Consider the following 12987-nt stretch of genomic DNA (forward strand, 5'->3'; position numbering starts at 1 on the left):
TTGTGTCATCATTGGAACTGAATTTAAAGCCAGGCTAACAGTTCTTCCATGAGCTTTGATATGTTTCAATGAAGTGTTTGAGTGTCTTGAGTGTTTATTTTATATTCTGTTGATTTTCCGTGCATAGTAAAATCAAGAAAGGGAGAAAAATTTGCCTTTTGCACAGTATGTGGGTGTGATATTAATATTGCACACGATAGAAGAAAAGATATAAGTAATCATGTGAAGTGTGGTAAATACATAAGTCATATTAAATCGAAGGAAGATAACAAGAAAATCAACAGCCTTTATGCCAAATCTGGAAATGTTGACACTGACGCAATTAGGGCTGAGTGTCTGTTTACTTCCTTTTTGGTGGAACACAGTGTGCCCTTAAGTGTGGCTGATTAGCCGTAATACTATGTACCCAAACCATTTCCACATGCTTTACGTCTTTCGGAACACCTAGAGTTGAACAAAGTGGATCCAAAGAGCATCATAAGAAGAGAATTATTGATTCTGCTACTACACATGCTCCTAAAAGAATAGCATATTCTTCCAGATTTGACAAACCCACCCTAAGAAGTAAGTCTTCTGCTACAACACACAAGGAAAAATTGTATATGTTCCTGTCCTCAAACTTGAACAAGGCCTTTTGCACTTTCCTTCATGTGAATATTCTTGTATTTAACAAATACTTTTCCCCCCACAAGCTCACTTTTTATTAGAACTTCTAATGGATTTGCTAAAGCAGTTGTTCACCAAGTTTGTTAAGACCAAAATTATCAAAAGTTCCTCAATTCTTGAAGTTGAGTACAATTTGATTCAAAATCAAAGAAGTGATGATGAGTTAGTTATTGGCATTCAGACTTAGAACATAGTGAATGGTCTCCAGGATATAGAGAAATCACTTTTCTTTTCATCAGTGAGAAACTATTTTTGTACTGCCTGTGACTACATCATCAAGAAGTTTCCACTCAACAATGATGTGTTAAAGCATGCTCATGTTGCTAGGTTAGAAAAAATTAAAGGTAACACAGTTTTCTTCCATTCATTTTTTCTTGGAAAAGTTTTCTGAAATGTTATGCAAGGAAGAAAATGAAAGTACAGATGAGGTTTAAATGAGCTTCAGAGGTAGTTCACAGCTCTTCAGGTAGATGACACTTTGGCTGCAAATCGAGATGCTGCAAGTGATTCCAGCTGGGCACAAATATCAAGAATTCGTGGAGCTGATGGACTTCTTAAGTATAACTGAATTTCTAGAGTAATGCTCTCTATTCTCACCGTACCCCATAGCAATGCGGAATGTGAATGTCTTTTCAGTCTTGTGAAGAAAAATAGAACAGGATTCAGTTCAACCATGTGCAATGAATCTCTGGAGTCTATTTGTGTTTTGAAGACCAAGAGTTCTGGTCCCTCTTACGACAAAATATTTTCTCAAGATTTTTTACAGGAAGCCAAAAAGGGCACAACTGTACTTCATGAAATTGAACTAGCATGTGATTTGCAGTATGTACTATATTACTGTGTTATGGTTAACAAGTTTTGTCGTGTAAAGCCTTTTTCAATTATTGCATATCTGCTGAATTTATTATGAATGTCCTGGTATGTATGCTCACTATGCCTGCTGCTGTTTAACATGAATTTCTTCAAGATTGTTATGTTCTTCTACAAATCATTGGCCTATGATATAAGTAGATGTGATTTCATTGAAGTATCCTGTTTGAAGCATGAATTATTATATTTTGTAGCCCAGAAGTACTATTATTTTCGTAAAGCTGGGGTATATCGAAAATAGTTGCATATTTTGTCTTTTTTTGAGTTTTACTAATAGTTGGCTTTCTACTTATAACTTAAAGGTTTTGTAACTTTGTTTTTTCGGACATTTTGTTGTTGTTCCCCCTTCTTCTATCTTGCTAGGTGTGAAGTATCTAACGTATTTTGTGCTAAGTCATTGTTCCTCTTGATACTTTTCCCTGTTTCTTTTGCCCCCTCCCACCAGAAACAGGACAAGGTATTTGATTGTAGTACTTTATAAACTGTATTTGTTAGTTGTATTCATATTCTGGAGAAAATATCTGTTATGGAGATGAAATATACAAGTATGTACATTGTGCTGCAGGGTCATTCATGTTTTGAAATTATGTTTACCTGTGCAGGGTGCACCTTAGAGAAGAATGATGCAGCAGGCCTTCGGCATGAACCCGTTGTATCACTGCAAGATCGACGTGACCTTGCGGGTTGGTTGATGCCCCCTCAGCCTCCCCACCCAGACTATGCACCTATTGTTTTGCCTGCAGCAGCTCGCACCCACTTGCTGGAAAATGATGAAACAAAAGTTTTTGTTACAACAAAGGTGCCAGTTGGTGATTCTGTGGATGCAAATTTTACTATAAAAGTAAGTACTATTTGCCATAAAATATTGCTGCTTTACGAGTGCATTAAAAGAAACTGTTTTATTTCTTCATATTATTATGATAAAACAACGGGAAATCCAGGTAGGAATATCAAAAATATTATGAAAACGAGAGATTGCTACTCACTGTAAAGATGAAATGCTGAGGTGCAGAAAAGCACAGTGAAAAGACTGTTATACATTTAGCTTTCTGTCAAAGCCTTCTTGAGGAAAGAAAACATACACATATTCACACAAGCAAGCACACCTAATGCACACATGTCAGCTATATCCATCTGCTCTGGCCAGAAAGAAAATCACATTGAATGAAAGCAGTAACACAGAGTGGGGCAGGGAAGGGGAAGGGATAGCTGGTGACACTTGCTGGTGTAGGGTGCAGAGATTAGATTGTGGCTGCCAGGTGAAGTGTCGGGAGTCTATGGGGGAGAGAGGAGAGGGGTGGGGAGCGGTAAAGGAGAGGTGTGGAGAAGGGGAAAAGGACCAGTTGGTTCAGTGACAGAGAGCAGTGTACAATAGGGGTGAAGGGATGTGAATTGGGAGAATGTATAGGACAGAGGGGGCGGAAACTGTTGGGAGAAAGGTTTGGAAACAATAGATTACTGTAGGTTGGGGCTAGGATAAATTTGGGAGCAGAGAATATGTTGAAATGATAACTCTCATCTGTACAGTTCCGACAAGCTGGTGGTGGAGGAAGGGATCCAGATGTCCCGACTGTGAGGCAACTGTTAAAATCAAACATGTTGTATTCAGCTGGGTGTTGTGCCACAGGATGGCTCAATTTGTTTTGGCTGCAGTTCAGCAATGGCCATTCACTCTGGTAGACAGCTGGTTGTGTATAGTGTTCAATCACTCACCCAGCCTTCACAATATCCTAGTCCATTTTTATCCCATTCCCAATCGCTGTGGAAGACCCATGTGCAAGACCTGCCCCAACCATCCACCCAGCCCAGCGCTTCCAATTCCTGTCATGTCACAGGATTGTCCTACCCCATCTGAGGCTGGGCCACCTGTGAAAGCTGCCATAGCTCTGCTGCAGTTGTTGCATAACTTTTTAGATTGGTGTGACTACTGCTGTGTCTAAGAGCAAAATGGACCACCCTGTGGCACAACATGCAGCTGAACATAACATGATTGATTTTAATGGCTGCTTCATGACCTGTCTGGATACTCCCCACACATCTAGCTTTTCTGAACTGTGAAGATGGGATTTACCCTTACAACACATTCTCCGTTCCAAAATTATCGCAGCCTGAATGTATAATAACATACTGTTTCCATATCCTCTACCCAACAGTTTGTCCCCTCTATCATATAACATCCTCCCAATTGACATCCCCTCACCCACATAGTGCTCGCTCTCGCCAAAACACCCACCTTTCTTTCTTGTGTCTTCCCGCGCATACTCTGCTATGTCTTCCCCTTCCCTGCCCCACTCCTGATTGCTGCCTTCGTTCAGCACAACAGTTGCAGTTTCTGGCTGAATTGGCCAGAGATAGCAATTATGTGCATGAAGAGTGCCTGCTTGTGTGACTGTGTGTGTATTTTCCTTTTTTTCTGAAGAAAGCTTTGGCCAAATGCTTAGAGTGTAACAGTCTTTTTGTTGTACCTGTCTGCAGCTCAACATGTCATCTTTATGATGAATAGAAATCTATCCTTTTAATAGTAGGGTATTTGACTGTTTTCTGTAAATTGTCTTAAATTAATTATGTCATTTTACGCTCCTAACATGCTTTTCTTCCTCATGAATTTCAGTATTCTTTTATAAAAAAAGGAATGAAAATCAAATAATTTGAAAGCCTACTAAAAGGCTCCATTTGAGTCATGTGATACCTGTGATGTCACTGATTAGGTCACTGTTTATACTGTCATACAGCTAATTCACGGTAACGTCTTGTTTTGAAATTTATGTTTTGGAAAAGGGGCTACAAAAGGCTTGTGGTACCATACCGTACAAATACTTCTCTAAAAACTCCTGAAAAGTTTTTTTTGAGTGTCTCAAATATGTTGCACTGTGAAGTTAACATTAACTTACCTCCGAGATATGCTCTCCCCCTGTTACAACAAAGGATAGCATCATTCGACAAACCAAGTGAGGTGGCGCAGTGGTTAGACACTGGACTCACATTCGGGAGGACGACAGTTCAATCCCACGACCGGCCATCCTGATTTAGGTTTTCCGTGATTTCCCTAAATCACTCCAGGCAAATGCCGGGATGGTTCCCCTGATAGGGCACGGCCGACTTCCTTCCCCATCCTTCCCTAATCTGATGAGACCGATGACCACACTGTCTGGTCTCCTTCCCCAAACCAACCAACTATCATTCGACAAAATTAAACTCCTAGTGAAAATTGTCATTTTACCCAACTACACCTCATTTATTCGGTAGCTCAGTTATCAGAGCAATAGCGTGTCGAATATTATAAGATGAAAGAACATTTTAACTTATTTGTAAAATGACTCGACAGTCCTCTCATATGAAAACCAAATCACAATTACAAAACAGAAACGGAATATTATTGTGTTTTCCTTGCTGTTTACAATTCCATACATTTGCAACCGCTGTTCACACATGTCACATTCAAAAAGGTATTTTCTAGTTACTGTCAGTCCACACTTTTTTACTTCATCAGAAACAATGTTTTTATTTTATACTGTCCAGCTAGGACCCATATTGTTTAAATGTTTGCAGTGTCATCACCTTACATAAAGATGAAGTAACTCTGCTTCAGACACTAATGTTAATTTACACTCACAAACATCACAGCCCTTACGTTTGTGTCACCCGCATGTTGTACATGCTGTATATCTCTCCGTACAACCTCATCATTGTACACCTCATTGTACTGTGGGAGAATGGTGATATCTTCAGTACTAGCAATTCTTTCCAAAAAAGTGAATTGGTTATGTTTTGTGTCCATTTTGTGCGAAGCTATATATAATACACCACATAATTGAAATGACTGCTGCAATCAGTTCTTATTAACACTGTATTTCATGTAAAACTTTTAAAAATATATGTCCCTTGCAGGATTTGAAGACATGAGCTCTATATCTTCAGTTGGTTGCATAATCCATTGTGCCACCAAATGTCTACTGGATGCATTTTCTCTTGTGAGTGTCTTGTAGAAAAGAAAGCAGCACTAAGTTTTGCCAAGAATAATTTTATTGTGCTTTCAGTTGTAGCTCATGACTCATAGTCAACAATCTAGTTATAATATATGGACCCATTTGCAAAAGTTCTACAATACCTTAGTTTTGAGTGCACATATCACTGCTCTAAATGGGCGGAGCAAAACACATTAACTTTCGCAAGGCTTCCACTCTCAGCATTCACAAAATTCCTTTCTATTGTTACTTAAAAGCTGTAATTGTGTTTTCCATCACTGAACAGGTAAACTGTTTGCAGAAAAAGTACGTAAAAACATCCTTCAGGTGACACTCCTATAACACATGTATAGCTTTGTCTTACTCCCAGTCTGTGACTTTACCAGAGCATCAGCCAATAACAGAGCATTTTCGATCATGTGACCAGATTATGATATTTAATGATTTTTAAGACTCAATTACAAAAAAATAACAGGTATATTGTGAGAATATTGACTGTAAATGCTATTTAAATGTTGTAATCAATCAGAATAACAACAGTCCAAACCATATTGTTGATTTTCTAACCTGGACTTTTCATTGTTTATTGTATTTGATCGTAGTTTCTTTTGGTTCATTTCTTCTAATTGATGAAATGCCTCTTGAACATAGAGACAGTTATCGTTGTTGTAACTGCACCATAATTCTCTGAAGTAACTGCTTGACCCATTGAGATGCTAATGTGACTGTAGGGAGCTGTAATGGCAGTCCAGTTTATATGGCAGCTCGCTAAAAAAGAACATTCACATGTAGGAGAAGAGCGGTAATAGTGTAGCCACAAGGGAAGTATATATACGGACCCTCATGCTGAAGCATGAATTGCCAAGTGTGCGCTACAGGGTATCCAAAACCAAATCGCTAGTAGAAGACAATAGGGAAAATATTTAGTGCCCAGCAAAGCTGTCCTCTCTTTGAGCTTTCGTCAGAGCGTTCTACCAGATGCGTTGTTGTGTGACTGATGATGTCTTTCTGTTGCCAATGCGGTTCCTGCACTTGGTTGAGTTGGTGTCAGGATTCATAAAAAAGAAGACGGTGTGAATTGCAGATGAACACACACTCACCTGACGTCTTACTTCATCTCAATACTAGTGGGTATTGCAGGAGCACATTCCCAGAGCACGATCTGTATTAAATCCCGAAAGCTTGTTAACAGAGCTCAGCCACCTCTGTTCTGTATTTGTTCTGAATGGGTATTCTAGAAAGCAAATTTGCTGTACATTTTGTCACTCATGCACTAGATGATATGACCAGCCTGAAGATATGGTTGAACCTAATTACAATGGATTTCTTGCCCTATGTTGAAAGTGTCTCATTAAATGCTAGGAAGAATTACAGGAAACACCAAATGGAATGTGTCTTTTAATCCAGTTTCCAGAAGAAGCCAGTCAAAATGTAAGAAAGCAAGGTGTATACAAGATTCCTTGTTAACACAGGAAGTCATACATTGACCATACATAGCATATGCTTAATGACGGTTGTCATGAATATCAACATCACATTATATTAGGTCACTGACAAAAATGTGCCTTAGTATCTAAATGGCTTAATGAACAGGAATCTTAGATATCACCTTATTAAATAATGGGAACCAGTATTGACGGTGCTAAGACAACAGTAGTTGCAGGAACATGAATTTTCTGAGAACTTGCTAATGATGCTGAAAGCCAGGACAGCTGTATTAGGCAGTGACAATGCACTTTGCACGTTCTCTGCACCACTCAATGTCCATCGTATGCAAATGGATTCATTACTTCTGTCACAGAGATCGCAGTTCGTATTAATTGATGGAAAATCATTGAGTAAAACCAAAGTGATTTCTGGCATTCCCCAAGGTTACAGGCCCTTTGTTGTTCTTTATCTATATAAATAATCTCAGCAGCTGTCCAGATGATGCTGTTATTTATCATCTAGTAAAGTCATCAGAAGATCAAAACCAGCTGCAGAACAATTTAGATGAGATATCTGTTTGATGCGAAAATTGGCAGTTGACCCTAAATAATGAAAAGTGTGAGGTCATCCACATGAGTGCTAAAAGAAATCCATTAAACTTCAGATACACAATAAATTAATTGAATTTAAAGTGCATAAATTCAACTAAATGCATGAGAATTACAATTACAAACAACTTGAATTGGAAAGCATATAGAATATGTCATGGGGAAGGTGAACCAAAGACTGCATTTTAGTGGCAGGGCACTTGGAACAGATCTACTAAAGAACCTGCCGACACTATGCTTGGCTGTCCTCTTTTGGAGTACAGCTGCGTGGTGTGGGATCCTTACCATACAGAATTAATGGAGTACATAGAGAAAGTTCAAAGAATTGCAGTATGTTTTGTATTATCAAGAAATATGGGACAGAGTGTCAAAGACATGCTGCAGGATTTGGGGTAGACGTCATTTAAAAGAAAGTGTTTGTCATTGCGGTGGGATCTTCTCACACAATTTCAATCGCCAATTTTCTCCTCTGAACGTGAAAATATTTTAATGACACTGACCTACATAGGGAGAAACAATTATCATAATAAAATAAGGGAAATCAGAGCTGTATAGAAAGATATAGGTATTTGTTTTTTCCAAGCACTAATTGAGAGTGGAATAACAGAATTATTGCAAAGGTGGTTCGGTGAACCCTCTGCTAGGTACTTAGCTGTGATTTGGAGAGTAGCCATCTAGATGTAGATGTTTCGCCAGGAGGTGAGTCTGGATAGCTAATGAGCTAGCATATTTATTTAAATCTATTCATCACAACATCAACACGCTAAGACAAGGAGCAACTGGCTTGTAGAAATATCGTGCAATTGCGACTAGTTCTTTTGTTTCTCCCAAGGAGCATTTAAGTAGTTATATGTCAGGAAGACCTAAGAATTCCTTGTAATTGTTATCCGCCAAGTAATAGAAAACAAAAAGAACTTGTACAATTCCATTACTTGCAAAGTTTTTGGAGATGAAGCATTAACTAAATTCCAGGAGGCTGAAGGAAGGATCTGTCTATGGTGTTGTAGAAGGATTCAGCTGAACATTCACTTGAGAGAGTTTAAGTGAATTACAGAAACTTAAGTCAAGGTAATTAGATATGGATTTGAAACCTGCTTTTCCCTAATACACGTCCAGTGCTGTTTATCAATGCGTCATCTTGCTCGACCCATATTTTATGATTGTATCACAGTTGTTTATGTTGTTCAGAGATGGAGATGTCATTTGTGTGCTTGGATGTGGTACCAATTGTCATGAAACATATTATTTTGAAATTTTGATTTTAGGTCTTAGAGGGTTACGTATTAGGCCTACAGTTGCTGAACATGCCTTTAGAGCGCAGCACAGAACATCTGTCTTTGGTAGACGGACCCAGTCGAGTACTGGCTGCTGATATTTTGGATCTGAGAGAAGACCGCACACACTTTCCCATGCTGTCTTCATCATCTGCTGTTGTTCTTGAGTATCGGAGTGGTGAAGCTGCTCTGGGAGGAATGGTCCTGGCAGCGTCAGCTGTGAGGGCACCAGCTGCCACAGCCATTAATCGTCATGGTCCACCACCGACGCTGACAATTGTTGCCTCACGGATTCGTCACAATGCCAATGGATTACATCTTTCATATTACAGCAGGTATTATGTGCACTCACATTTCTTTCTACAATGTCAGATCTAACCAATGAAGACAACATTTTTGTGCTTCAATCACAGTGCTTTGTAGGAGTGTTCAGCAATGGAGGTAGCTGTTGTTGGTTTTGTAAGGTGGAGTGTATAAGCACGATTTCTGTCCCTTATTTTTTGAAATGTTTCAGTGGGGAGTTGTTATATATGAAGACTGTCTAGAAAGTTAGTTTCCCAAACTGTCAAAATGTGTTGGGCGATATAATGTCAGGGTGTATACAACCCGGCACAACCAGGAGATCCGGGAAAAACCCAGGAATTTTTCCATCTGGGAGAAAACCGGGAAGAACCCGGGAATAGTTTAGAATTCTGGGAATTTTTCTTTGTTCTAGTTTTCAGTTAAATTTTTGTGATGTTGATTGGTAACAACTAATGCTCTAACAAAGGATATTATTGTTTCCGGCTACTACAGACACACACACACACACACACACACACACACACACACACACACACACACACAAAAAAAATAAAAAAAATAAAACAAAAAAAAAAACTTAAGTTGCAAAGGAAATGAGCCATATACAACAACTAAACATGAAGTTGTTTTTGCTGGTTTGCTAAAGAGATTTGGCTTTTATTAAATCCTTTCTACTGAGGCAGTCAATGTATTTGAAATGAAGTGTTTAATTTCACACTATTGGCTAGTTTCCACTGTTCGCTGCATTTGAAGTGCACGTATGGCATTATGCTATAGTAAAGAACCAAACATGAGTACTGGTACTCCAAGAAAATTTACATACGGATGTGCATTTTAAGCCGAATTATGCACTTTAGTATGGTTCGCGAAATCCCCACACTCTTGAAGTTTCCTTTGATGTGTTTTTTTCTTTTATGACATAGTGTAAGATCTTTTAATGTTTCACACGTACGAACATATGTGCGTCCTGTGTCATCGTAGCTGCGCAAGTGCGGTGACACAAGTTATCTGGCGCTTTCTTGCAACTGCTAAAACAAACCTATTTCTAACAGATCGCAGGAAAATATTGCGAATGGTGGTTTGAAAAGCATTACATTCAAAGCAGATTTCCTTTTACGCAAGATGAGTTACGTGCGAGAATGTATGATGAATTTCTTAAATCACAAAGCGTTTTACTCTCATTTAAAAATCAACTCTTTGAGGATGACCATTTAGAAGTATTTCAAGCCCAGAAGAGGAGAAATTTGCGTCTTTATTAAAAAATTTACTGGTTCATTTGTGTGTGCTTCTCTTCCAACTTATTAATCTTCGAGACCAGTATTATGTGTGAATGTTATGTATATCAGTTTAAGCTATTATCTTTTCTTATTTGTGTATTCGCACTACTTAAGAGTGATTTTGCTATTGGCTGACTACATTATGTGTCCTATTGCTGTCATCAGCTGGCGAGAGCACGTGAATGAGCTATGACGCGTACAAAAGCGCATCGCAACCTCAATTTCTATGCTTCAGAAAGTGACATGTGTTTTTTGGTGGAATTCAAATTTGTACCTTTGTAATACGAAAATATTCAGCGTACATGTTGCTGCACATCAAAGGTCTTTCAAAACATGTTTTCCCCCCTGAGTTTCATTTTCTAAAGTGCCGGGAAATTCTACATTGGTATATGAAACCTTGAACATTCAAAAAATTGATGACTTTTACAGTGCCAAGGAAGAGTATACTGTCACTTAAAACAGAAAAAGTGTATTTTTATCTGGGAGAAAGTGTATTATTAACTGGGAAATCCGGGAAAAATCCAGGAATTTTTTTTCCTTTTCCACATATACACCCTGAATGTGAAAGACGAGGTTGCATAAATGAAGGATTCGAGATGTTGTTCTTGTATGTAACATGTAGCAGTTCTCAATTCCACACTGTGTTATGTTTATAGTGACTGAAAAGGAAAGCTCTGTTTTATTCTCCCTCCAATCTGAAGGATTTCGAATTCACTAAGTATAGCACACTGGAACTTACTGTCAGCCCTGTTTTGTGTATGTGCTGAACAGTGATATATCTGGGTCCACTTTTAAAGATGAACCAGATCTCGAAATGTGAATAAAGTGAAGTTCAGCATGAAGCAGGTTCCTCAATTCTAGGGTTTGAAACAAAGTCCACACTCTAGCTTAAGCTGCGGAGACAAATGTTCTTCAACGGAAAAGCACTATCGGTCAAACATTTTAGAAAAATTTCTTAGTCCAGCAAGGATGGAAGCATAAAGTCAAGTTTTGGCACTATCTTGTCAGTGAAGAAAACAAACAGTAGAAATTATGCCAAGTCGCAGCTGCCATTTCGCCGATCACACTGAAAGTCCATACAGAGGTGGTGGCGTGCTGTCCATGAAGGTGGTGGCAGAGTTCAGAGCATGGCATAGCAGAGATCTTCTAGTCAGTTGCTCACTGTAATGGAACTGTTCTGCTAAGTTCGCATGCCAGCCTAACTAACTGCCTTGTGGAATTATACATGCAGGCCTATTATAGGCTCGTGACCCTGCGGATGTAGGAGAAGGTATGGTACATCAAAACCTTTGCCGTCACCATGAACGCCACATGGTGGTGTGGCTAGAATGCTATGGTTGTCGCCTTCTGGTCTGGTTGTGGAGTTCAGAGTTTCTGTGATGTCTGATACATAGGGGCGGAGCTCTCAGCAACCCAGATAATGTAGAAGTTATGCATGGTGCTGTCAACACCTGATGTTTAGGACACCATGGCAAACAGCAGTGAACATTCTCCTTCTCATTCTTAGCATTAATCCTGTCTAATATGGGGTCACTGTACTCATTATTTGGGAAATTTACTTTATTTAACTTTGTGATCAGATGCCCTTCCTGTCACTGCTGTTGTCAGCTACCTGAGGGAGGGAAGTTGTGTGTGCCACCTGTCTGTGAATTGTATGAACTGTACTGTGTTTTAACTGTTTTGTTGTTGTGATTTCTGAGGTCAAAATTGGGGACAAGACCAGCATTTGCCTGAACAAGTGTGGGAAACTGCCTAAAAACCACACTCAGACTGGTCAATGCACCACCCACAGTCATCAATCCACTGAACAGATTTGATCCAGTCCTGACTCACCAACCTGTCTTGCAAGCTAGCGCACTGTGTGCTATGCTACACATGAGCATTATTTGTGTAGCTATTTTCCAAAGCCTTATCAATGATAACTTTGTGAAGTAATTAGCAGCCACAGGCATCCCCATCCTTGCACATTATATTGTGAAGCACTTTTCTTTCTAGAAACTGTGTGCCACATGGTGCTGAAAACCTTTTACTAGGGCCAAAACTAATACATAGAAACAGTAAAGACATTTCCAATGAAGATCAAACCACATTCAGTTCTGACTGTTAACAGATTTATTTCAGCCTTCAGTACAGCTATTTCCAAGTAGCAATAGAACATGCTTGGCACAGAGACCTTCGTCGAGAATGGAGTTGTTTGGTTCTTCATTATTGTTCTACAGTTTTGTAGTAATTCACATCGTCATTATGGAGAAACTGGTTATTGAATTTTTGTTGTAGTAATATGATAACGATGAAGAGTTCTTGGGTAGGATCATTACAGGCAGTGAAATGCAGATTAACTTGTATAACATACACATAGTTTTTCTTGAATTTAAGGATGAAATACTGGGGTCCTTTTATTAATTGTAAGAAGGTTGGTACACTGCTCCGTCTTCAGAAATAGACCCCATTACTCTAGAGCAGTGTTGCGATCTTAGTGTGTAATGCATCAGTAGCACATTAGAAGCCAAGTATTAACTACATGTTAACTTGCTAATTATGGCTACAAATTCTCATTGTTACTTATATGCAACTAAAGGTAAATTTTTTAAAAAAA

At 38.9% G+C, this 12987-nt stretch overlaps 1 protein-coding gene across 1 annotated transcript in view; it reads left to right on the top strand.

Annotated features, from left to right (window-relative positions):
• LOC126279060 (protein bark beetle) overlaps positions 1-12987 on the top strand; it is a 313877-nt gene that overhangs the window by 211193 nt on the left and 89697 nt on the right. The window contains exons 16-17 of the mRNA XM_049979491.1: positions 2139-2377; positions 8803-9146. Coding sequence (XP_049835448.1) covers positions 2139-2377; positions 8803-9146 — 583 coding nt within the window. The remainder of the gene's footprint in view (positions 1-2138; positions 2378-8802; positions 9147-12987) is intronic.

This window comes from Schistocerca gregaria, chromosome 6, assembly GCF_023897955.1.
Source record: "Schistocerca gregaria isolate iqSchGreg1 chromosome 6, iqSchGreg1.2, whole genome shotgun sequence".
NCBI lineage: Eukaryota > Metazoa > Arthropoda > Insecta > Orthoptera > Acrididae > Schistocerca > Schistocerca gregaria.